The sequence below is a fragment of the Syngnathoides biaculeatus genome, chromosome 20 (assembly GCF_019802595.1).
Source record: "Syngnathoides biaculeatus isolate LvHL_M chromosome 20, ASM1980259v1, whole genome shotgun sequence".
In the NCBI taxonomy this organism is placed as follows: Eukaryota; Metazoa; Chordata; class Actinopteri; order Syngnathiformes; family Syngnathidae; genus Syngnathoides; species Syngnathoides biaculeatus.
The window spans coordinates 14936456-14962741 of record NC_084659.1 but is presented as its reverse complement, the minus strand read 5'-3'; the positions used below and the strand labels follow the sequence as shown (position 1 = coordinate 14962741).

Below are 26286 nucleotides of genomic sequence, written 5' to 3'. Positions count from 1 at the left end.
TCGGGTCGCAGGGGAAGTAGCTTCAGCAGGGATACCCAGACTTCCCTTTCCCCACCATAGTCTCTCTAGCGTGTCCTGGGTCGTCCTCGGGGTCTGTTTCCGGTGGAACGTGCCCGGAACACCTCACCAGGGAGACGTCCGGATCAGATGCCCCGGTCGCCTCATCTGGCTTGTAGTTCGAAAACCAGCATCTGATGGTCCCGGGGGTGTTTCATCGTGCCTACTGCATGGGTGACTTGCACATCTGTGAAGGAATTATTAATCCTGAATGGTACATAGCGGTTTTGGAGCAAAATATGCTGCCATCCAAGCAAAGTATTTTTTTTTTTCTGGGATGTTTCTGCTTATTTTCAGCAAAACAATGCCAACAGCATGGCTTTGTAGTAAAAGTGTACAAATACAAGACTGGACTGCACCCCGTCTTCCAGCGGTAATGTGAGCAGAGAGTGAAAAAGTAATCAATTTCTTTTCTGTCACCTGCAGTAAAAAACAAATATGAGGATTTGGTCTCCTCGCGTACTTTGCAATCAGATGTCCTTCCGGCAGCTCACCTCAGTAAACTTTCCGGGGGCTCGCCACTGAAAGCGCTCTTCAATTCCTCGTCATTATGCATCCTCGAGGGCTCATCAGCTCCGAGTCCTCATCAGCATTAGCACTACTTGTCTTTATTGTCCACGTCCCCCCTTGTCTCGCTCCTAATCAGCCACCGTCGCTTTCGCCGCGAAACTTCCCAGCCAATTTCGCCGACTGATTTGTGCGCGATGCTTCTTTTCTTTCTTTTTTTTTTTTTATCCCCAAAATAAGAGTACAGGCGGTACAAGTTTCGTTCCGTTATTGTTGGACGTCGGTCGTGACGTACGTCAGATAATGACAGGAAGCCAGTCATATCAAAAAAGGGGTTTATTATAGTCTTCCCAACCCCAGACTGAGGATAAAAAAAAGTAGCATGTTAGATAATGTATACTGCAAATATATTTTATGATGGCATGGATTAAGGCCATATAAATATAAAAAAAAATGTAGAAAAGAGGCAGTGTTAGGCATGACAAAGAAGAAATAGATAATAATGAATAAGGCACGTTGGAGATATAAAAAAAACATTGTCCGGATCTCAGCAGTTCTTTGGAGTACAATTCAGTGTACAGCTAACGACAGTGTTAACCAAAAACGTTTCTCCCTTTTCTTTTTTTCTTTGTGTATATGAGTCTTTCTGGTTTTTGTGGGAGGCAGACATGCTGGAAAAATCAGGACGTCCATGAGCTGTACAATATATACAAGAAAAAGGGGTGCCAGTGTTTGTTGTCTCCCCCCCCAAAAAAAAATGTCTGATAGCACTTTTGACCCCATGTGGTTTTTGCATTATAGGTCGTCACCCTCCCCTGAGCTGAAGCTGCTGCGGCGGCTGCTGTCCTTGGAGGCGGCCCGGGGCGAGCCCGAGGACAGCAGCGGGTCGGCGCCAAACGGGGACAGCGCCTCGTCCATCAGGATCTCGTCCAGCCGGTGCTCGCCCTTGAGCGTGGCGCTGAAGATCTCGGTGAAGTGGGACAGCGGGTCGGAGAAGGTGCTACAGCCGTCGGCGCCCACCACGTGGTCCTGCGGCCCCAGCGGCATCGGGATGGACGGCACGCCGGCGACCACGGCTATCCGCTGCAGGTAATCGCCGTTGGGGTCTTCCTGGTAGAGCGGGGGCTGCTGGGCCTGAGGGGACGACTGCTGCTGCTTGAGGTGGTGCGAGGACAGGTCCGTCGTCCCCAAAGAGGTCGCCATGTTCGGGAGGCCGTGCGCTCGAGCCTGAATCTCAAGTTCCTGCAGGAAAAAAAACAAAAAAATGTTGACTAAAGAGGTTCAGTGAACCGATAAATATCACAAGGATGTAAAGTAGGTTCAAAACTGCAGAATCAAATCCATATTACAAAAATAAAATTCATAAATTTGGCCTTGACCGATTGTTTAGCAAAATATAAAATTGCATAAACATTTCATTGCCCCATTATAAAATATATAATGAATGAAATAACGTTTGGGGTGCTCACATTAATAAAGAATATGACCTGTAAACTCATAAAAAATACAATAAAGCTGAGGCATAACCAGTAAACAGTCACAAATTCAGATTTTTTTTCTGCATGACTCACCCTCATTCCCTTAAAACGCTGCAAGACCGTGCCGAGGCTCTGGCTGATAGCAAAGTATTTATTTTAAACGATCTTCTTCTTCTTTTCCTTTCGGCTTGTCCCATTAGGGGTCCCCACAGCATGTCATCTTTTTCCATCTGAACCTATCTCGTGCACCCACCGTCCTCATGTCCTCCCTCCCCACATCCATCAACCTTTTCTTTGGTCTTCCTCTCACTCTTTTGCCTGGAAAATTTACTTTAGAGTAAATTTACTTTACTCTCCATTGCTCTGTATTGTTGACTCCAAGTATTTGAAGTCATCCACCCTCGCCATCGCTTCTCCCTGGAGCTTCATATATTCTGTTTTACTTCAGCTAATCTTCATTCCTCTCCTTTCCGGTGCGTGCCTCCATTTTTCTAATTCTTCCCTTGCCTGCTCCGTGCTTTCACTGCCAATCACAATATCGTCTGCGAACATCATAGTCCAAGGGGATTCCAGTCTAACCTCGTTTGTCAGCCTATCCATTCCTACCGCAAACAGGAAGGGGCTCAGCGCGGATCCCTGATGCAGTCCATATTGTAAAATGGTTTTGAAATTGTGTTAACGTGCCGCAAATAGCTTTTATTTATCAAACTAAAGCGCTTGCATGTTTTTTTTCCCTCTTTCTTATCAACACGTTGAGGTGAGGCCGCTATGAGTAGCACGACGGGAGTTTTGGGCGTCGCCCCTCCTTGTTTTTTTTTTTTTATCAATCGTTTGTTCATCATCCAAGTCAGGACACGCCATCGCTTTTTTTTCCCAGCACTGAGGGGGGATTCCACAATATCTGCCGCTTGTTTTTTCCTCTTAATACGTTGGATGATTAGCGCCGATGTCAGTGAGCTTTTTAATCCTGACGTCGTTGGGTGTGAGGTGCGTTCCAAAGCAACAGGGGGCGCTGTAAGGCCTCGCTATAGAGCCGTTTTAGCCAATCGGGGCACCCGAAGAAGTCTTTTATTCCGTTATGAGCGGTGTTTTGTTTTTGTCTGGTTTTGTCACTTCACGAGGTCTTTACAGTTCAACCTAGACTGAACGTAGACAACGATCTGGCGTACGGTCGGGGGGCCGTTTCCCCCCCCGACGCGGCGTGTACCTGAATCCTGAGTATGAGCCTCCGGTTGGCCTGCTCCAGCTTCTTCTGGCGACTCTCCAGCTCGCGAGCGTGCTGCTGCTCCTTCTGCAGCCACCTGATGTACTCCACCGAGGCTTTTAGGATGGTGCCTTTGTTCCACCGCATGTCGCTGCACGTGAAATTAAAAAAAAAAAATGTTCAAGATAATTTTTTTTGGGGGGGGGAGCTCCCAGAATATCCTCTATGAGAGGTGTGGGTTTTTTTTTTTTTTAAACATGGTTTTCCCCACAATCTATTATGAGAAATGATGACTTACACAGCAATTATTCATCGTCAGACCTGAGATGGGATTCTGAAAAGGGATTTTAATAGAATAATTAAGTAGCTCTGTGGAAAGTCCATTCTGGTACTTCCTTGGTGTCTAAAATTAATCCTGGGAGGGGGGACGGACGAAGAGGGGGAAGGATCTGAATTGGGAACTCAAGGTGCGAGATTAGCGCCTTTTTTAAAGGTAAGGTGGTGACATTGTCCTTTTTCCGCAGAAGTGAGACCCCATTTGGATTCGAGCTAATAATCTCCTTTATCCGGCGTTAATGGCGCCGCCGTGACAAGGCCGACCTTGCATTTAAATGGACGCCAAAGTTCAATTGGCGGCGATGGCCGCCGGATTGGAATTCAGCCCCCCTGTCCACCTGTTGTTCAAACTGGTCCCTGCTTGTGAGCCCTCCCGCAGGAGATCAAGCGTATTTTGGGTTTGCTCTGAAGCCATTTATCGCCGACGTCGGGTCGACCTGCGCAATCCGAAAGTAACCAATCGATGGATAATGCGCAATTTTATCCTTGGGTTAAATATCAAGCCTTAAGTAATGAAACGTGCATTCATTATCTTAGTATTTTTAAATAAAACTGTGGTTTTTATAAATCACATTTTTTAAGAAAATCCCTTTTCTGAGCAGCTTATCCTCACCAGATTGCAAATGATACACTTGCTCGCCATAATATTAGGTACACTTGGACGTCCCTATGAGTTTCAAAACAATGGCAACTTTATTTTCCTATTTCAGAGGTGTGTTTGAAAAAAAAAAAGTCTCTGTGGGATGCATACTTCATTCACAATAGTAGATACGGTGAAGAAAATAAGTATTTGAACACCCTGCTATATTGCAAGTTCTCCAACTTAGAAATCATGGAGGGGTCTGAAATTTTCATCGTAGGTCCATGTCCATTGTGAGAGAGATAATCGAAAGAGAAAAATCCAGAAATCACTATGTATGATTTGTGTGATACAGGTGCAAATAAGTATTTGAACACCTGTCTATCAGCTAGAATTCTGACTCTCAAAGACTTGTTAGGCCGCCTTTAAAAGTCCACCTCCACTCCATGTATTATCTGTGAATCAGATGGACCCGTGTGAGGTCGTTAGCTGCATAAAGACACCTGTCCACTCCATACGATCAGTAAGACTCAAACTTGTAACATGGCCAAGACCAGATAGCTCTCCAAAGACACCAGAGACAAAATGGTACAACTCCACACGGCTGGAAAGGGCTACGGAGAAATTGCCAAGCAGCTTGGTGACAAAAGGTCCCACTGTTGGAGGAATCGTTAGAAATTGGAAGAAGCTAAACATGACGGTCAATCTCAATCGGAGGGGAGCCCCATGAAAGATATCAACTCGTGGGGTCTCAATGATCCTGAGAAAGGTGAGGAATCAGCCCAGGACTACACGACAGGACTTGGTCAATGACCTGAAAAGAGCTGGGACCACCGTTTCCAAGGTGACTGTTGCTAATACGCTAAGACGTCATGGTTTGAAATCATACACGGCACGGAAGGTTCCCTCGCAAAAACCAGCACATGTCAAAACCCGTCTTTAGTTTACCAATGACCATTTGAGGAGTCACGGGAGGAAGTTTTATGGTCAGATGAGACCTAAATTGAACTTTTTGGTCATAATTCCACGAACCGTGTTTGGAGGTCTTTCCATCCCAAGAACACCATCCCGACTGCGAAGCACGGGGGTGGTAGCATCATGGTTTGGGGGTGTTTTTCTGCACATGTGACATGCACTGTATTAACGAGAGGATGACCACGGCCATATAGTGTGAGATTTCGGGGAACAACCTCTTTCCCTCAGTCAGAGCCTTGAAGATGGGTCGTGGCTGGGTCTTTCGGGTGAAGCACACAACCAGGAAATCTAAGGAACCATATCAAGGTTGTGGCGTGGCCTAGCCAGTCTCAAACCCAATAGAAAATCTTTGGAGGGAGCTGAAACTCCCTGTTTCTAAGCGACACCCCAGAAACCTGCATGATCTAGAGAAGATCTGTGTGGAGGAGTGGGCCAAAATCCATCCTGCCGTGTGCGCAACCCTGGTGAACAACTCCAGGAAACGTTTGACCTCTGTAAACAAAGGCTACTGTACCAAATATCACACAGGTAAATCATTAAAAAAAATCATACGTTGTGATTTCTGGATGGATCTACATGCACCTACGATGAAAATTTTAGACCCGTCCATGATTGTGATGTGTGGGAGAACTTGCAATATAGCAGGGTGGTCAAGTACTTATTTTCACCACTGTATTTATTAAAACGGTGGCATTACCGATAGCGTCGCTTCAAAACCGAGCGTTTCCGATGCGTTTTGTGACTCGTGTACGACTTACGGGTCATTGGACTTCGGTATGAGCGTCCCCAGTTCTTTAATCCTGTAGTTGATGTTGTATCGTCTCCGTCTTTCGACTGAAAATCGACAACAGCAAAAACTGATTTTAAGGGTGGATTCAGCTTTTCGGTCGGGACGCGGGTCGTGCGAGCACTCACTCAAGTTGTGGTTGTCCTTTTTCTGCCTCTCCTTGGCCATGACCCGCGTGTCGTGTTCTGTCGAGACAAAGATGAAAAAAAAAAATGATATTGCAAATGGATTAGCGACGGAGTCTGATTGAGACAAAAAGGGGCAGTCAAGAGAAGACAGTGAGGCCGCTCAGAGCTGCGGTCGGCCTAAATGCGCCGTGCGTGAGGCCTCGACCAGCTTGACGTGTCTCTCTTTTACTACTTTTTAGGAGGCCGCACTCGGTAATTAAGCGCATTTGCGAAGCGGCCTTGGAGAGGCGGGGGGTGGGGGGGGACACGGGGGGAATGCCCGCCGCGTTTCTATTTGCATTCGCATTCTTGCAAATTACGTAATTAGGCGGCGAAATTGGATTTCCCAATTTGTCCTCTCTGTTGATTCAACGGAGACAATTTGGAGTCTGTGTCGGAGGGTGGGGGCGAGTGGGGGGGGGGGGACATTGTCCTCTTCGTGCCCGCACCCCACGGAGAATGGAGGCTTTTTTCGGGCCGATACTTTCGAATTCCCAAATAGTTAAGGGCCGGTTTAATTTATGTTCCATTTCGAGAAAGGCCCAAGTCTTTTTTTTAATTTTTTGCTCAGTTTGTATTTCTCCCTCAAAAAAAAAAAAAAAAAAAGGAGCTCAGTTCTCCCCAACCTTATGTTGACTATTTATAACATCTCTGGTCATATTTCATACATCTTAAATACAATACATTGGGTGTTGTGCGGGTGCTGAGGTGTTGTCTTATTCAAAAAGTGAGTCTATGTGTCATTTTCTATATGATTTGATCAATATTGGTAAAAACGTGGCACATCATATCAACGTGTGTTCCCATAATTTTGTTATTTTGAACTCTTAGTTAACTCCATCCATTTTCTTAGCCGCTTATCCTCGCTACATCTTTTTCACAGCCTCTAGGAGGCGGTGGCACATTGGAATGACACCGTTCTCATGACCTCTAGGTGGCAGTGGCATAATCCATCAATCCATCCGTTTTCTTAGCCGCTTATCCTAACAAGGGTCGCGGGGGCGTGCCGGAGGCGGGGTTACACCCTGAACCGGTCGCCAGCCAGTCGCAGGGCACAAGGAGACAAACAGACGCACTCACAATCCCACCTAGGGGCAATTTAGTGTCCAAATAATGTTGCATGTTTTTGGGATGTGGGAGGAAACCGGAGTGCCCAAGCGAAAACCCACGTAGGCACGGGGAGAACATGCAAACTCCACACAGGCGGGTCCGGGATTGAACCCGGGACCTCAGAACTGTGAGGCCAACGCTTTCCAGCTGAGCCACTGTTCCGCCGAAGACGAAATGTATTTACCAATAATCAAGATTTTCCTTTTCCATTACATTAAAGACACACACTGTCACACACGCATTTTTTGGGGGGGGCCGGGGGGGGTATTTTAAAAATGCCCCTCCTTTGTCACTCAAACTGTCTTGACCGTTCACGCCACCGTGAGAGCCTCGCTGTGTTGTTGCAAAACACCAGAGGGTTCTGTGAACTGAAGAGCCAGGACGAGTCGGCCATTTTGTGCTCGCGCAGCGGCAGAGAGCAAAATAAATTAGTTTATGATATGGATGAATATGGTGGAATTTATTACGATTGTTTCGAGACAGGAGTGAAATGGGTTCATTTATGCATTTTTACCACAGTGGGGCAGTGCGAAAATTGTGCAGCTCGTGATTTTTTTTTTCCTTATCCACGTTTATCTTTACCATATAATACATTTTTCGGCGTTTGATCTGTCAGTAAGTCCTGCCTTTCCCACGAATACCGAAAATATTAAACGCTGAAAAACGTTTTAGAAAGCAGTACTGGAAAACTACTTTTTACAATTGTCTTTACCATTATTGATCAAATTGTATAGAAATGCCCTGTGTGCAACAATTAAAGTTGACTTTTGTTGTTGTTGTTTGTTAACACTATGCACTGTTGTCAAACTCAAGGCCCGGGGGCCAGATCAGCCCGCCACAGGATTTTATGTGGCCCGCAAAGGCAAATCAACGTCCAGAATTCTTGTTCAAATTTGAACTAAAGCTTCAAATTGTCACATAAATGAAAGTGAGATATTGCATACCCTTGATTTCTGATTCCAAAAGTACTTTTTGAAAGATTTTTGTGGTTTTTCACAATCTTAACGGCCCAGCTGAAGAACGACAACGTGGCCCGGGACCAAAAAAAATGAGTTTGACACCCCTGCGCTGTGGTATGAGTTCATACCTGTGTATTCCCTTTTTACTGTGAGCTTTGTGGGGTTAGATGTGGGACTCAGTCCACCGTTAGGGGGGTTCATACCTTGTTCACCCCCATACACGTCCAGCATGCTGCTACTGAGGGACACCTGTCGGCGACAAAAGACAACCAGATCATTTATTTCAAATCAAAATTGCATTTATGCGAATGTAGCGGCGGGAAACTTTCCGAGGACCGCGGAACCCAGACATGCAAATTGCCGGCGTTGCATCACAATGCGTCAAAACTACTTGACGCCAAGTTTGAGGAACAAAGACCGGGTCCTCGAGGGTTTGTTACCACGGCTACCGTTCCGACTCCTTCTCCCCCCCCGACCCCGGCCAGTGCCCCATTTTCAAAACCCTTCCACCCGAACACAGAGACGGGGCACTGTGTTGAAAATAGCATCCCCGTTAGATGAAAAGGCCGAGCTGAGTCAACTGCGTGGAACAGAGGGAAAACTGTTTTTCTACGGCTGTCATTTTTGTCTGAGAAAGCGTACACCCGCCCTGGACAATAAAGACGCCTTTTCATGGACCGAGCTGGGATGTCAAGATGTGGCGTTGCCAGCCCCCCAACCCCACGTGTGTGTCGAATTCGCATTTGTGTACTCGCGGTCCCGCTCTGGGGATTCCGAGCCGATTTGATCCGAGGCGTGTAGGTACGATTGGGGACTGTTTAAAAGGAAGTGTTGTGGTAAGAAGAAACCAAACAGAAGTGCATTTTTTTCGTCATTATCTCCCCGAAATGGAGGACGAAAAGGTGGAGGGGGGGCCCTTATCAAAAAGTTTCCAACAATCCGCCGCGTACTCCCGTCGTGATCCGACAGACCCTTTACTTATGTTTGCGGTCCCGAATGTGATCAAGTTGAACCAATACATTTCGGCACGGTGTCATTCCTGAACAATCACGTTAGTACCGAGAACACGAGCAAAGACGCAAAAATAAATCTTCGTTTGAAGCAGACGAACTCGGTCTTATCTCCGCCTCCCCCGCACTGCGGCGGTATCTTTCGGGTTTAGCTCCCAGTCCCTTTATCAGCGGGTTAGGACTTTTGTCTGCTGGGCTAGCTTCCGGATGGGATTTATTGAGTTTGGATGGATTCCAATAGTACCTGTAACCGGTATCCCTGGTTTTGGGTTTTCCAAGTCCTGCAGAAAGATTTTGTGATTCTGCCTTGCTTTGCTTTGTTGGAGTCAACGCTGGAGGCTTTAGTTGACCAGGACTTGCGATCATCTTGAATGATGTGAGAACTTTTGCTAAGCCTTGATGAACTTTGACTCATCTCTCGACTTAAGCTGACCTCAAAGATAGCGCCCCCCCCCCACCACCACCACCACCAACTTCTACACCCCACCCTACTTTTTCCCAAGCTGCCACCTTATGTATCTGACGAGGGAGAGATAAGTACCGGTTCCATTAAAGAACTTGGTCGTTAGCTTCTGCGTCCGTAGTCAAGAGATTGTGGACTTACATTGTTTTGCATCAGGATGTTCGACTCCATGCAATCCAGGCCGCCATCTTTGAAGCCCGTTTCAAGATTGATCAGGTCATCAATCACTTCATCCATTGGAAACTAAAAAAAAAATTAAAAATCAAGTTATTCGAGCGGCTCGAGAACAGAGTGCGGATGCCAAGACCGGAACGCCGCAGCTGTCCACCTCTGGAGGAGGGACTTCCCGCCAGCTAATCCAATAATGGAAAAGTCTTAAATTAGTGGGACGCGTTTGTGGTGGGAAAACATAATCGCTCAAACCTCCTCCTGCGAGAAAGTCTCGCGTTTGAGGTGACAAAGTCTAGAATTATTGATGAGTACGTCAGAAAGAGAAACACGTTGTGAACTACTTCCTGCGTATCCCTGATTGCTGTCTCAAGCGAGCGTCAGCGCTTATCTCAATAAAAGAATGTGGGAGGACTGACAATAATCACTCGCAGCAAAAAAAAAACAGAAATAAACCGCAGATCAGATCGGTTTCAAGGGCCATGACGGGAAAATGTGTCATCCCCCGTCTGCGCCCGGGACAATCGCTCGCTAACGTGGTCGCGGCTTCGTCCTTTTTTCACCCGTCTCACGGTTTCACTTCCACTTGCAGTAGGCAGAAGATAGCGGCCGGGAGCTTTTATTTCTCCGCCAGGCACTCACCTCGCTGTCGTGATTGGCCATGCTCATCAGGGTGACGGGGCTGTCGGGGCTGCTGCCGTCGTTGACCGAGGCCATGTGCCCGTTCCTCATGATGGGCACGGTGGCCAGCGGCTGGCCGGGCGCGTGGGGGTGCGGCACGCCGTGGGCCTGCGCGGCCGACGAGGCCAACTTGGAGCCCAGCGTCAGGTACTGCTTGACCTGCTGGCTCTGGCTCTGATGGAGGTGGAACTTTGAGTTTTCCAGTTGGTTCTGTACCTGTCAACGGGACGAGAAACTCATCGGTCGGGAGTGCGGATCGGTTCTGAATAACACGTCGCGCAGGTGTTGTGGTTGTTGCGGAAAGATGATATCACTCGGGATGCAAGAACTAGTCATGAGTCACAGCTTTGTCATTTCTCTCTCGGAGGCTGCATTTTCTCGAAACTGACTCGGCTTTTTCGGCATGAAAAAAAAAAATGCTTCAACCCCGGCAAAACTCAAGTTGACAATCCACACGGAGCAGTTTCTCTTAGTCAGGCCCGGCAGAGTACATTTAACAAAGTTTGATCGTCTTACATTCGAAGCTCTGGTCGCATCCCGCATCGTGTAGTAGCTGCTGTCTGATAAGTGTGGCATTCTCGCCGACGCGGACAAGTCTTCAGATTCAGTTTGCTCGCTTCTAGTTTAGGGATCCGAGTCTGCCGTTGCTGCTCCTCCCGCGGATCTTCTGGCTCCTTACTGAGCTGGTGTCCCTTGCGGTGTCCCGGCAGAGTCTTTATAAAGGGCCCTAAGTGAACTAATTAGGCCCAAAGCTGGGGGTAAGCCTTCATGTTACATAGCATGACAATCACTTCAAACGGCCGGGTGTCAGATCACCCGGGGTTTGATCACTGCAGGACGTCTGCCTTTACCGTCTATCACTAATTCACCAGGACCGCCCCTTTTTTTTGTCCGAGCGGCCAATCGGCGCTCCGCTCCCAAGGTCCTCTTCTGGTTGCTTCAGGGCTTGCGGCGGCACAAAATGACCCTTGTTCTCCAACAGTGGTTTTAAATAACTCCGCTAATGCCATTTTTAAACCAGCCTTTGTCATTCGCTCGCCGTGAATATGAAGCGCTCAGAACGATCCGTTCCGCCGACTATGGCGTCAGTAAAGCGACGTCTTGAGCCGCGGTACGTTGACGGCTGTTTCCGGAAGTTGTAGTTCATCCGAAACGTGTCATTTGAATTATGATGTTGCGTTGACAACGAAGCTCACTGTCGTCTGTATTATTTTACCACCTGTTTACTATTTTGAGACGATTTAATGGCGTGCGTATTCCAAGGCGTTGAAAACACAATCCGGAGATCTTTAGTATTCCATTCAAAGGTAATTTAATGAACTTCCCTGAACTTCTTTATCTCTGAAGGGATAATACGCCATGACCGAATCCAGCTAATCCATTACAAGAATCATTCAGTTATCGCTTGACCTTATGTCTGGCCGCTTTAGCAGCAATATGGTATTTCGGAACAATTAAATATTTACTACCCGTTGTACTGCCGATATTCAGGGATGTCCGCTCTCGGAAACGATCAAGGCGCCTTTTGTTTCCGAGGCGGCGCGGTGCCGGAGAAAGCAAATTTGTGTACAAGGGGCTCGAACGCTACACGGAAATAATCGGACTGGCGGGAGAAATGAAATTCGTGGAACACTTATGCGCAAATATGAACCCCCCTAATGGAAATACAGATCTTATGGGGATTACTTTGAAAAGGATTTCTGGAGAAAATAAGTGATCCTTTGTGGAGTGTACTGGTATGGGTTCGCATTCTTTTAACAAGGCCTTTCCTGCCCCCACCCCCACAAAAAAAAAAAAAAAAACAAAGTGTAATATGAAAACTATGTGTTCTCTTCATTTTTAAAGCGACAGAATGTAGTATTTAGTTCCTCACTGGGCCGTAATTACAGTTCCTTAAATTCGGAGACAGACAAAAAGTTTCAGTTTCCAGAACAAAAGTATTTATTTATTTATTTTATATTTTATTTTCACCATAAAAAGAATGATCACTCTAAATTGCCCCTCTTGGAGATTTTGTCTTTTTCGAGTTGGAAAGGTCTAGTCCGAAGCCAAAGTAGAACGTGCAGAAAGCACAGACATCACAGTACACAAAAAGTTAATTCTGTGTTTTAAATATAGGAGGCCACATAACATTAACCTTAAAACGATTTGGGAGCGTCATCATCCCCCCATCCCCACCCCCGTCGTCGGTAGCTTGCGAGAGCCTGGCTGCTTGAAAAGTAGATCTTGGGGTAAAAAAAAAAAAAAAAAAAGTCTGGGCACCCCTGCTCGAAATTGCCCCTAGGTGTGATTGCGAGTGCAGCTGTTTGTCTCTATGTGCCCTGCGATTGGCTGGCAACCAGTTCTGGGTGTAACCCCGCCTCCTGCCCGTCAATAACTGGGATAGGTTCCAGCACTCCCCGCGACCCTCGCGAGGATAAGCGGTGAAGAAAATGGATGGATGGATGAAAAAGAATGTTTTTTTTTTTTTTTTAAAGAACATCCAGCTATAGCCACTTTTCCATGTTTAATACTGAGTGGGAAGAAGTCTGAATATTGGTGACGTGTCAGCTAGCACGACACCGCAAAAAATTGCAAGGATTTGGGAGCTAGCAAGTAAACCCCCCCACCTCCCTTAAACTAGAGTTGCTCTTATTCGCTTGGCATGCACCTAACAGGGCGTCCTCGCCACAATACTCATCTTGTCAGTCGTTACTGAGAGGTCTTATCTCTCTCAACAAGATGGCAGTTGTTGCAAGCCCCGGGCCTGCTCCACAGCCCCTGTCGTCTTGCGTATTTGTGTATTTGTGGGTGTGTGTGACGGGCCACTGTTCTGGTCTCACTTTGCCATTTCGCTACTGTAAATGACGGAGACGCGCTTGTTATCCACTTAAAGGAATCTGATTAGATGGGAGAGGTTACGGCGCTTCAGTCACCGAAGCTGAACTCCACAATGGCGCGTCTGTGCATGTGTGAAGGGGACATGCCGGAGGATTAGCAACGGCGCGACTGCGCGCTCGCACGGACGCGCGCGCTATCGCCGAAGCGGGAATGAGGGAAGAATCCAGATATTTTCCTCCCAATTGTTTTGTTTGAGACACTTGTGCGTTTCTTTTTGGGGATGCGGAGCTGCGCTAAGCACCTGCTGCGACAATCGAGGCGTTGTTTGGCGCTGCTGAGTTTGCGACACAGCGTTTGCACACTTTTCCTGTGTCGGGCCTCAAGTGGATCCCACATGGTCATAAATTTGAAGTCAATATTTCTTCTTTATAGATTTTTTTTTTTCGGGCACGTGTGATACAAGCCAGTCCACGGTCTGCCCCACCTCTTGCCCAAAGTCAGTTGGGATAAAGTTCCAGCTCTGTAAGCGCTGCCGAAAATACTGCAGATGGATGGATCTACATTATTACATGTGGTTTTCGTCCTGGGGCGTGGAACAGTGGACATTGTCTAAACCCTCCGCAGGATCCTCGAGGGTGCATGGGAGTTCGCCCGACCAGTCTACTTGTGTTTTGTGGACTTGGAGAAGGCATTCGACTGTGTCCCTCGGGCAGTCCTGCGGGGGGTTCTTCGGGATTATGGGGTACCGGACCCCCTGATACGAGCTGTTCGTCAGAGTTTGGTCCGCATTGCCGGCAATAAGTCAGACTCGCTTCCAGTGAGAATTGGACTCCGCCAAGGCTGTCCTTTGTCACCGATTTTGTTCATAACTTTTATGGACTGAATTTTTAGACATAGAGGGTGTCCCGTTTGGTGGCCTCAGCATCGCATCTCTGCTCTTTGCAGATGATGTGGTTCTGTTGGCTTCATCAAGCCATGATCTCCAGTTCTCACTGGGTTCTCTCTGGGTCTTGTTCGTGAGTGAGAGCGGAATGGAGCGGGAGATCGACAGACGGATCGGTGCAGCGTCAGGCGGTGATGCGGACTTTGTATCGGTCCATTCTTGGAAAGAGGGATCTAAGTCGAAAGGCGAAGCTCTCAATTTACCAGTCGATCTACGTTCCTACCCTCACCTATGGGCATGACCTGTGGGTCGTGACCGAAAGAACAAGATCCCGGATACAAGCGACCGAAATTAGTTTCCTCCGCAGGGTGTCCGGGCTCTCCCTGAGAGATAGGGTGAGAAGCTCGGTCATCAGGGAGGGGGGTCAGTGTAGAGCCGCTACTCCTCCGCATTAAGAGGAGCCAGATGAGCTGGCATCTGGGGCATCTGATCCGGATGGCTCCCGGACGCCTCCCTGGTGAGGTGTTCCGGGCGTGTCCCACTGGTAAGAGACCCCGAGAACGACGCAGGACACGCTGGAGAGACTATGTCTATCGGCTGGCTTGGGAACACCTCGGGATCCCTCCAGAAGAGCTGGAAGAAGTGGTTGGGGAAAGGGAAGTCTGCGTATCCCTGATGAAGCTACTTCCCCCGTGACCCGACCCAAAAAAAGCGGTAGATAATGGATGGATGGATGAATGGATGGATGGATGGATCTACATTAAGACATGAGAAAAATGAAATACTGTATCTCACCAAACTGCTATTTGGGGACATTTCAATCACCATATTTGGTCAACATGCGCTCATCTAATTGGATATTGGTCCAAAATGGAGTACAGTGGTGGCTTGAGATACGACTGACTCGATTCAACAACAAAGATTCCAACCATTTCCAATGTTATGCCCAAATAGAGCGCCCCAAACCACCAAAATCGGTACTGCACCCAAATCCTGACCCTGCTGGAAACTCAATAACTCAGCTGAAATACTCCAATTAAGTGTTTATGTGACATTTTCCACAAATTTGGTGGTCAACATGTTTCATTCCAGTGCAAAAACATTCCCCTTTACTGTAATGTCAACACTTATAAAAGTAACCCCAATGCAGTGTGAAATTCTGAATATTTTCCTCACGCTTCATGCAAAAAAAAAATGTACCGATCTTTGAGCACAAGCGACTCCGTGGTCCTCGGCGACGTTACCTTCCCCCAACCCCATCTGCCGTTTTGAAAACGTGAGCCGGGCCAGCAGATGCTGACTTTGAGTAAAGCGTGTTATCACGCCGAGTTTTCCAGGAAACATCCATGCCGCACATGGCCGGTCACACAGCGCATTCCTCTCTTAATTGCTAAGTGGATTTCCCTTGTAGATGGATAAAGTACACAAAGCAAAGCAAAATAATTTATATAGCCCATTTCATAAACAAGGAAACTCAAAGTGCGTTACATGATTAAAAGCATTTTTTGAAAAAGGGGGTGGGCGGGGAGTGCTTAAAAACAGCTCTAAAGGAGAAAAAGACGTGAAAATACAATTAGGACAGTGCAAGAATCATTTAAAAATGGAAATACTCTAAACAGCATGACACAAAAACAAAGTTTTCAAAAAATATTCACGCTTGGGGCCTGCATTGCTTATTGTATTGCTGTATTACTGTAGATCGCTAGCTAGCTAGCTGGCTATTGTAGCTAGCTCGCAATATCTAACAATATCAGGCTTCCTAGATATATCCAATGATCTAAAAAACAAAACCAAAAAAAAGGCTCAATGGCTCTTTGGGCAGAAAAACTGAAGTCGGCATCCGCCATCTTGATACTCCCAAAACAGCCACGCCGACCTGTGCGTTAATCGTCACTTTCGTGGCTGTGAGAAAACATTCCAAAAGTAAGTTGGAAAGATTTACTTTGACACTGTTAAAGTTTGTTTGTAAAGGGTTTTTTTTTTTGTTTTGTTTTTTTTTAACAATTTTTATTTTCGTTTGTTGTGGTTAAAAATTTTCCCAAACTTCATCAGCGGATAAGCAAGAAAACATTTTATGTGGAATTGTTATGATGAATTTCATAATCCAGAACGCTGCAAATTGAATTTGATTTTCAAATGTGAGGAAACTTGTTTAAATTTTCTGGAATAGGACGTCGCAGAGACAACAAATGAACGTGTATTAGCATGTAGCATATATTTTCTCATTGCAAGTCCTGATTTCAAAAAATATATCGAACTGATTTACTTAAAATTTTATGTTTTATGACAAAAAAATGCTTAGTTTTTTGCTATCTTATTATGAAAGTGCTTCACAGCGTATTTTTGGGAAAAGTCAAAGTCACAGAAATCGGGCCCGAGGGATTATGCAAGGTTTCTTGGTAGTCTTTCCTTTGCACTTCGCCTTTTTTGGCCTACTAAGTCAAATTAAAAATCCTCCAGGTTACCAGAACTGAAAAAACGTCAAGCTCACACGATCGGTTATACTTCTACATGCCAAACTTTGAGGAAATAACCCCGCCATAATCCAACCTGTAAATCGTCTCCTCCTCACATTTCTGGGAGTACCAAGATGGCGGCCAACTGGATTCTACCAATCGACATACCGCTCAATGTGTAGGCGCTATCCAGTCTTTTTTTTTTTTCAGGTCAGTGGATATATCTAGATCCATCTAGCTAACTAACTAGATAAATCTATATCACTTAATTAGATAGCTAAATCTAGATGGATCTACGTAAATGTGCAAAAATCCACATATTTTTTCACCACACATTCTTCCCAAAGTGTGATGCTTTCCGGGTTTGTCGTGGTAGATTCAGGTGTCATAAATAATAATAATTAAAAAAAAATCATAGAATTGGAGTAACTGCTGCCCTTACCGGCCAACAGACAATCGCATTAAAAGAGCAAAGTCCTTGCGCAACAAAGTTTCAGTCTTGCCCAAGTTCTCCTTTCACTTCAGAAAAATCCATCTACTTATGTAAGATTGGCAGACATGAAGGCAGGATGGAGAAATCCCTGTAGGGTTGTTAAAATTGTTTGGATTATAACAGCAAAACTGCAAGAATGTATATTTTTAGGAAGGCCCGAGGGGGGAGGGGGTAATACGCCAAAAATCATAGATCAAAACAAGACTGCTTATTGTTTGGAGCGAGCAGCAAAAAAACAAAAAAAATCAAAATAAGACAACGAGTTATATTTGTGCTTTTCTGCGTGTTGTCTACTATCGTGGTGCCCTTGAGCAAGACATTGTTGCCACTACCCCAGCTCAAGTCGTGCATTATTTCCATCACAACAGGTTGAGCAGCAGTGTATTTGTTTACAGAGTAAATAATATTCTATGTGGTAACTACAGCTCTTAGCGCTTGATTATCATTTAAAAACTGCGTTTTTGTAGCAATACACCAGAGGGTTCTGTGAGCTGAATTGCCAGGATGAGTTCACCATTTATTATGATTGTGTAAAGGCAGGAATGTAATTGCAATTAATGAGCAGTTTAAGTCATTTATGAACTTGTGTCCACCGTTTGAAGGGAACCAAGTAATTTTTTTTATAAAATTGTTTGTCATATCTGGTATGGACTTTAAACTTTACCGTTACTAAAAAAAAAAAAAAGTGTATTTCAATGGGACACTATTATATAATCTGTCAACAAGGCTTGCCTTTACGATGAATCAATAACTTTTTGAAAATACAAAATGGGAGACATTTACTCACATGAAACCAAAAAAGGCACGACACAAATTTGCTAAATTTAGATTAAAAAATAAGTTTTGTGTCTTTACCTTTACTGATGAAATTAGATTTAAAAAAAATGCCCCATGTAAATAGTTGTTTTCAACAGAAGTCGAATGATCGTGGCGAATTTTCACGGGCCTCATAAAATGAAGTGACGGTCCGCTTTTGGCCCATGGGCCTCAAGTTTGGCACCTCACACGCAGGAGTTTCGGATTCATTTCGAAATCTAGTTCACGAACGCCGGTGAGAATCGAACCTGCCGTTTATCATGCGCCCATGAAGTTTCCTGCTGAAGCGACGAAGCACGGGTGAGCAAGCCCCCCCCCAACCCCGCCACCGACCCCGCCAACCCACGCCCTCGCCCCTACCTGCAGCAGCTGGATCTCCGTCAGACTGACCACTTTGACCACGCAACACCGACTCATGGCGCCCGCGGCCCGGTTGTGGGTGGGGGGGGGGGACGGACCGCGAATTTGGGACCCCGGTCTCTCGGCGCTCGTTCCCTCGCCTCGCGGGGGCGGGGGGCACGAGAGAAGAGGAAGACGACGACGACGAGGTCCCACCTTCCTCAGCTTTGCAGAAATATCAGCGAGGAGAGGAAGCCATGACACATCAGCTTATTCGGGGAGCGACACGGGCCCCCGCTTCCTCTGTGCGTTTGTGTGCGCGTTACACCAAAAAAAAAAAAAACCTGACAGAAGCAGAAACTCCGACGGCGGTTGGCCCTTGCGTGTTGGCGTTCGGGGGAAAAAAAAAAAAAGAGAGAGAGGGAGAGGGAGAGAGATGCTAATAAGTTGCTTCTGCATGCACATCGCGCACTTTTCCTTCCTGCAGAAAATTCAGCACATTCTGCCAGGTTATCTCCATGACAGCCGCTTCCCCCTTTCAGACCCCCCAACCCCAAAGCGGTCAAACAAGAGCCATTCGAAATATATAATATATAATAAATGTTCCAGATGCAATCATAAGGAAAAAAATCGTCACTATGAAGAGACCACATGAGTTGTTTTCATATGTATTCCTCCGATGTTTCATATGGGTAAATGTCTCCCGTTTTCCAAAACTAATTGATTTAAAATTTGTAGCTGGGGCCCAGTGAAATGTGTTTTTTTTTTTTAATTATTACATTCAAGTTAAAAGTGCAGAACCGTTTAGGCATAAATAGTTTTGTAAAAATGTGTTTTAAATTGTTAAATTTTAAAATTGTTGTGTAAATGCATGTTGCCCTTTAAAGGTCAAGTGCCATCCCTATAAATATTGTAATGAAAAATACATATAATGTTTTTCACTTCAATGTCAATACAAAAAAAATAAATATGAGCGGAGAGCTCGTCGTCCATGCGCAAAGTCGCGGAAGTCTCATTCGACATCCAAGTGGTGGCCATATTGGCGCCATCTCCTGCCCGTGACATCACCCCGAACATTCGCCATTGGCTCCCCGTGCTCGTCACACATTTAGCACCCCTGTCGTACAGTAATGAACCGTGGTACTGAACACTACTATGCATATTTTATTATTTGTAATGTTGTTTTTTTTATTATTTTTCACAATTTTAATGTTTTATAGCAGCAGACTCCAAATCCCGTTGTATGACAAATTATGCGCGTTATGAAAGTGGGTGGGGGGGCATTTTCCGCAAAACACAGAATCCGCAATAGGTGAACCCTCTTGGATTTTATTCGCCAATTAAAATCAATTATTATTTGATTATTAATCTTAGCCATCTCTGATTTTCCTTCTCACGCCGTGCATTTGATGCGCCTGCATCATATCGTCATTTGTATCGCGCCGAACGAAAATTCAATTTTTTTGTGTGTGGGGGGGGGGGTGTCGGGGCACCACAAGTGCTCACCTTTGTTAGTCGCCCGGCGCACGCGGCATGTTTTAAACATCAGGGATTTCGCGTAACTGCCGGGCCCCGGCTTCTGAGGCCACGCATCAAAGTGCGGCCCGCACATCTGAGAAGTGTTTTATCCTGCTAGAAAAGGAATTCATAATGGACAGGCGGCACCGCCGCGCTTTTAACGATCCTTGTATGAATTAAGTATTGCGGCCATTTTGACCGAATTATTTGGGGAAACGACGTGCTCATTGTTATTATCCCAAATACGGTAATGCCTAAAAAGTTTGAAGCTTGGCCCACGTTACGTATCTACAGTTGTATCTGTGACTTTATTGTTATATATCGTTGGTTTGTATAGCATTGTCCAATTTAAAAACATATTTTAGGCTGAAAATTGCCTTGAGTAACTCATTCTATAAAAATATCGTGTATAATAGTCCATATTATTACCTTCTATCTTTTTTTTTTGTCCTATCAAAACACGTTCACTCCCATTGACGGCTATAGACGTCAAACACCCACATTCTTTGAAACGCGTTCACTGCCATTGACGGCTATAGAACGCCCGCATTTGTTGGCATTGCTCTGCGTAAACGTTGTTATTGACACGATTTTATTATTTCGTGTACCCCAACAAATTAAAGACAAAGCATTGATTTTTTTTTATTTTTTTTTAAGGAGGAAAAAAGAAACTCAAAGCTGCACTGCTCAGCGAGAGAACAAAAAATGTTTTTGTCCGCCTGTTAATTTCATTTCCTCAGTACAGATCAGATCATAATGAGGGAAGTGACAGGGGCAATATTGTGTCACGGATTGAAGAATTGACGCTATTTTGTGCCAAGTATGCAGCCAGGATATTAGTTTTAGCAATTTGGTTGATGAAACGTGCTAGTGAGTGTGTTTACAAAAAGTAAATAAATACTCGAAAAAAAGCAGAAACAAAACGACTGAACTCTCTTTGCACCTCCAATTGTACAGTTTAGAAGAAGAAAAAAAAGGGGCACTTGGGGATGCGTGCGGCCAGTCCTTTGTCAGCTCCAAGCAGATAAGATTAGTCAAATAGATTAATACGATTTTTGCAGCTAAATCGGTTAGGCCGCCTTTTCTGTGCGCCTGTTCACAAGAACTCGGCGTTGGAATCGTGGCCCACGTGCACGTGCACCGTGCGCACACTGTACAGTAGGCGCGCCTGCGCAGTCTCCAGATCGCGGTTTATGTGTTTAGTGATAAAGAAAGACTGTTTTTAATTATTCATCCATCCATTTTCTGAGCCGCTTATCCTCACGAGGGTCGCGGGGAGAGCTGGAGCCTATCCCAGCTTTCACAGGCAGGAGGCGGGGGACACACCCTGAACTGGTTGCCAGCCAATCGCAGGGCACATATAGACAAACAACCGCACTCACAATCACACCTAGGGGCAATTTAGAGTGTCCAATTAATGTTGCATATTTTTTTGGGATGTGGGAGGAAACCAGAGTGCCCGGAGGAAACCCACACAGGCATGTGGAGAACGTGCAAAGTCCACACAGGTGGGGCCGGGATCGAACCCGGGTCCTCAGAACTGTGAGGCTAACACTTTACCAGCTGTACCACCGTGCCGCCTTGTTTTTAATTAGTGGTGATTTATTCCCCCCCCCCCCAAAAAAAAAAATCTATGAAAGGTAATTAAAGTCGGCGTTGTTCAGGAAAAGTTAGTCTAGTTTTGCTTAATATTTTGTCGAGATACAGCAAATATTTAGGGCATGGCGAAAACAAAAAAAAAAAAAACCAATACGCAAACTTAAGTCGATTATGATTGGGTGACTGGTTTCGGCCGTAACGTGTCAGCAAACGGGCAAAAATGTTGGTAATTGTATTCCAGATGTGGACGGATGTTTTATTTCGATGTAACACAATGGGGGACTGTACAAATCTGTGAATTCCGACTGATGAAAGGATAAAATTCGACAGTTTTATCAAACAAAGCCTCTACGCCACCGGTGTCAAACTCGAGGCCCGGGGGCCACATCCGCCCCCCCCCCCCCCCGCGGGATTTTATGTGGCCCGCGAAGCTAAATCTTGCTTATTAACTTCCGTGATTTTTGTTCAAATCTGTACTCATTTCAAATTGTCATATAATTAATGATAACACTGTGGTATAGTAAGCATTTTTGTGTTCCCAAACAATAATAGTTGAAAAACACATTCCCCTTGATGTCTGATTCCAAAAGTAGTTTGGAAATTCCATGTGGAAATATGATGAGGCGATCAAAGGTTTTTACGGTCTCACAGTCATAACGGCCCGACGAGGAAAACCGCAACTCCAGTGTGGCCCGTGACCAAAAACCAGTTTGACACCCCTGCTCTCAACGAGTACCGTAATTTCTGGCCTCCAAGCCGCGACTTTTTTCACATGCTTTCAACCCTGCAGTTTACGCGGCGATGCGGCTAATTTGTGCATTTTTTCTAACGGCCGCAGGGGGGCACTCAAGCGGAAAAGGTAAGAATGAAACCTGTGGAATATATGTGTCGAGGAAGTGACTTTTACCGGCCCGGTTAGCGCTCTACTAGCGTGTTGCTGCTGTGTTTCTGCCGTGTCTCAGTGTTTATTGGTAAGTTTTATTTTAACCGGCCCTGTTAGCGTGAGTGCTAGCGTGGTGCTAGCATTAGCGCTCGCCAGTTTTACCGTTAGCGCATGGGCACTTGTAGCTTTTGCACAGCTCCGCCCTAAGTATGTACCAAATGGTATTTCCTTTACAAATTTTATGTGCTCTGTAGCTCAGGAATTACGGTAATCGATTTTCAGAATCGTCGTTAAATAATTTGATAACCGATTAGTCGATTAGTCTAAAACCGTTTAGCTGTTAGCTTTGAACGTGGCATGACAAGACATTTAGAATCTTATTATGGTCACCAATCAACTTTTCATCACAGGGCAATCACACGTATTTTAAATTCATGATCAATTTTTTTCAGGGTGAAAGTTGGCCACCACCGTACTTGGACTGTACCAAAGGATCTTTTGCCTGTAATGCTAATTTTGAAAGTTGTGTTTCCGAGTCAGTTGTTAGTTTTATGTGTATTCCATTAAATCCAAAGTGCGGGTCACCTGAGGAGAATCGGACCCGATCTTCAGGCCCAAAATTTAAGCCCAAACCTGTTCGACTGTAAAAACCGAGCATTGCGATATGTCGGAATTATTTCTTATTTCTTTCCTTGGCAGCCAACTAGCCCGAACCCTGTGGAAACGTTGTCGGGCACGCATTATTGACCGGTCACTGCGATTTGATTTATTGATTTTTGATTGATTTATCAGTTATTCATCAATTTATTAATTAGTGATCTATTTTTTTTTTCATTTTTTTTGTTGCTTTTTTTCAATCCAAGATTCATCTCAAAATGTTCATTTTGGATCAAAATACTTATAAAAACTACTTTTTCATTATAAATACAGTCGACGTTTAAAGATTCATTTACAAAAAAATATTTACTTTAAGACACAAACAGAGATAGGGATGAGGGAGAGTGGACCCTTGTCCGGTATGGACGACCGTCAAGAGCGGAGGAGAGGTGGAAGGGACGACGGGGGAACATCGGGGGAGAAGGACCGTGCAAATTACTCCCGATCCTGGGACCGGTACTTCGGGTCGCGGGATTCCAGGATCGGGAGTACTCGGACTACTTAGCCGAACCTAACCCTAACCCTTTAGACCTCAATTTGCACACATCCATACTCGAAGGACCGTGCGGGGTTGGTCTCAATATCAATTTCCTAACCTTTACTGAAGGTGCAATACTATGAAAGTACATACACGATAGAACTGCAGACGATGTTGAAAGACGGACTGGGGAAGTACTTCGGACCCTAAAGGACGAGGGTATCGACGGGGAAAATTTGCAAGCGTGCAGTGTGAGAATTTTGAAAGGAGACCAAGAGCAGGGCACCGCAGATTAGATAACCACAGAAGAGGGATCCGGAGTCGGATTTGGACAATACTACGCGGAAGTGGCCTCTGACTCCCGACAAGCGGTGAGAGCAAAGCGAGAAGTTGAGGGAAATTGGCAAAACTGCGACGGGAGGGCCTTTGAATAATTTGAACCACACCACAAAAAAAAAAAAAAAAAAAAAATAGGAGTGAAAATAGCCGTCAGTGATTTTTCATAGTCGCATCTTTGAAGCTTAATGCGGCATCAAAAAAGAGCGTCCTACTCGTCCTGAGCGCATTTGTGAAACGCTCTTCAAAAGCTTTTGGGTGGGCATACGTTGATTAAACCCCCCACCCGCACCCCACCCAGCTCTGCTTTTAACTCGATTGTGGGAAATGAAATAATGCAATAGCTTTTTAATGAGAACTAAGCAGAAAATTAGATCAAGCGTTGACCTTAGCCGAACTAATATTGTACGGTTTGTGCCGCGGCCACAAAGGGCGGCTTGTGTCCGGCTCTGCTTCGGCTATCTTGGGCCTCCTTGAACGGGAGCCGGGATCGGGGCCGGCGGATTCTCTTGCCGGCGCGCGAAGAGGAGGAGGAGGCGCCGCCGCCGCCGACCAGTGTGAGACTCGCGGAACCGTCGGCGGATAAAACCGTGAGACACTGGATGTCCTATCGGCTAATCACCTGCGATTACGAGGTATTCCGGCAATGCCGTCCGGAAGGCGGTCACGACACTGGTGTACCGTTCAACTTTTTAGATAGGTACTCGAGTGTCCGCTTTGTGGCGCTTTGTGCCTCGATTTGTCAATACATACAGCTGAAACTAGAAGTTTACATAAATGATGTGGGAAAAAAAAGCCTGAAATTAAATCATTACAATTTTATGTGAATTTTATTTGTACTTGCTGAATGTCAGAATAACTAGCAATATTTTTGATAATCTCTCATTACTTTCTTCAGTTTACATTTGTCCTATTAGTATTTTGTAGCATTGCCTTAAAACTGTATGATTAAAGCCCCTCAAATTCCAATTTGATTAAGATCAATGTCTTTTGAAATTGCACCCAAGGATGAACCACACTTTTGCAAGTCCGCTATTCTCTTCCTGGTACCTTGACTGTTTTTATTCCCCCCCCCCCCCCCCCCGACGTTACACAAACGGCGGCACGGTGGATCAGCTGGTAAAGCGTTGGCCTCACAGTTCTGAGGATCCGGGTTCAATACCGGCCCCGCCTGTGTGGAGTTTGCATGTTCTCCAGTGTGCTTGCGTGGGTTTTCTCCGGGTACTCCGGTTTCCTCCCACATCCCAAAAACATGCATCATGAATTGGACACTCTAAATTTCCCCTAGGTGTGATTGTGAGCGTGGCTGTTTGTCTCTATGTGCCCTGCAATTAGCTGGCTAACAATTCAGGGCGTACCCCGCCTCCTGCCCATTGACAGCTGGGATAGGGCTCCAGCACTCCCCGCAACCCTCGTGAGGATAAGCAGCAAAGGAAATGGATGGATGAATGTTCCACAAAGAAGTGTACCGAGTTCAAATTAAGTCAGATGTTGTCAATCTGTTTGAAGCGTCCTGAGAAATGTCACATATTTTCACAGTCTTTTTAAATGTTAATACTTGTGGACGTAAACTTCTGACTTTGAAGAAAGTATTGAAAAATTGCCTTTAAAAATATATATATATTTATTATTCTGGTGTCTAGTGAATAATTGTGGAAATGCTAATTGGCATAAAACAATGTAGGTTTAGTCCGGTTTCATGTCAGACATTGAGGCAGTGTATAAAGTGTTTTTATATCTTGTATGTTTCAACTTGTTTCAACTGTAGTATGGGTAAGTAAGTAAATAAATGTAGTATGATGTTAAAAAAATACAACCAACCAAAAGGTTTCAGGGACTAGCGGTTGGATTAAGCCCCTTATACTCTCCCTAGTTGGGATGGGTTTACACACAAATACATCATCTGAACAAGTACCGACACCGGCAGAGATTACAAAAAAATGTTTAATAATCACGACGGGGCAAGTCTTCCCTGGAAAGTACTCATCAACTCCATATTTTGCGCAAGTTTTACTTCCTGTCGGTGTAAATGTTAGCTGTCACAGTATATTTGTCCATACCGGGGATCATAAATTTCCCAAAATGAATTTTTTCGTTGCCAGTCGCTTTCCTTGTATGGATCGAACGCGCAGCAACAGCGACACTGTCCCCTGGTGGCCTGGAATGCATACTAGAACCAGATTGGCCACCCTACTCCCAAAGTAATGTTGTTGTTCAAACAGAATCGTACTACTATCCTAAGCATCTTGAAGATGTATAACTGCCGTATCAAATATTGCACTCTCATTTCAAGGTGATCAGCCACTCTCGTTCAACTGTCAAGAAAGTAAAGCTTGATATTGCTTTTTATTAAAACACTGAAATGCACTTGTAGATTTTCGGACTTAAAGGAAACAAGGTGCAGCTAACTTGTGGCCTGCGACCCAAAATGGAGAATACATGTAAATATTGTACTCTCGCATCCAGCACCCAGTCTGTCAGTCGGTTTAAGTGGATAACAAACTGTGCCTGAGTTCAATTTCTGCC

At 45.3% G+C, this 26286-nt stretch overlaps 1 protein-coding gene across 6 annotated transcripts in view; it reads right to left on the bottom strand.

Annotated features, from left to right (window-relative positions):
- Positions 1–900: 900 nt before the first annotated feature.
- The window catches only part of tfec (transcription factor EC), a 45923-nt gene continuing 20537 nt past the window's right edge, over positions 901–26286 (bottom strand). The window contains exons 1-8 of one of the 6 annotated variants that reach the window (XM_061806854.1): positions 18506–18825; positions 10444–10698; positions 9775–9876; positions 8289–8409; positions 6053–6109; positions 5896–5971; positions 3250–3397; positions 901–1806 (exon numbers count right to left, since the gene is read on the bottom strand). In XM_061806854.1, coding sequence (XP_061662838.1) covers positions 1360–1806; positions 3250–3397; positions 5896–5971; positions 6053–6109; positions 8289–8409; positions 9775–9876; positions 10444–10533 — 1041 coding nt within the window. In that variant the 5' untranslated portion in view covers positions 10534–10698; positions 18506–18825 and the 3' untranslated portion in view covers positions 901–1359. Of the gene's footprint in view, positions 1807–3249; positions 3398–5895; positions 5972–6052; positions 6110–8288; positions 8410–9774; positions 9877–10443; positions 10699–10998; positions 12271–18310; positions 18425–18505; positions 18826–26286 lie in introns of those variants that run through there. The other 5 variants (XM_061806852.1, XM_061806851.1, XM_061806853.1 and 2 more) reach the window with 5 other exon arrangements.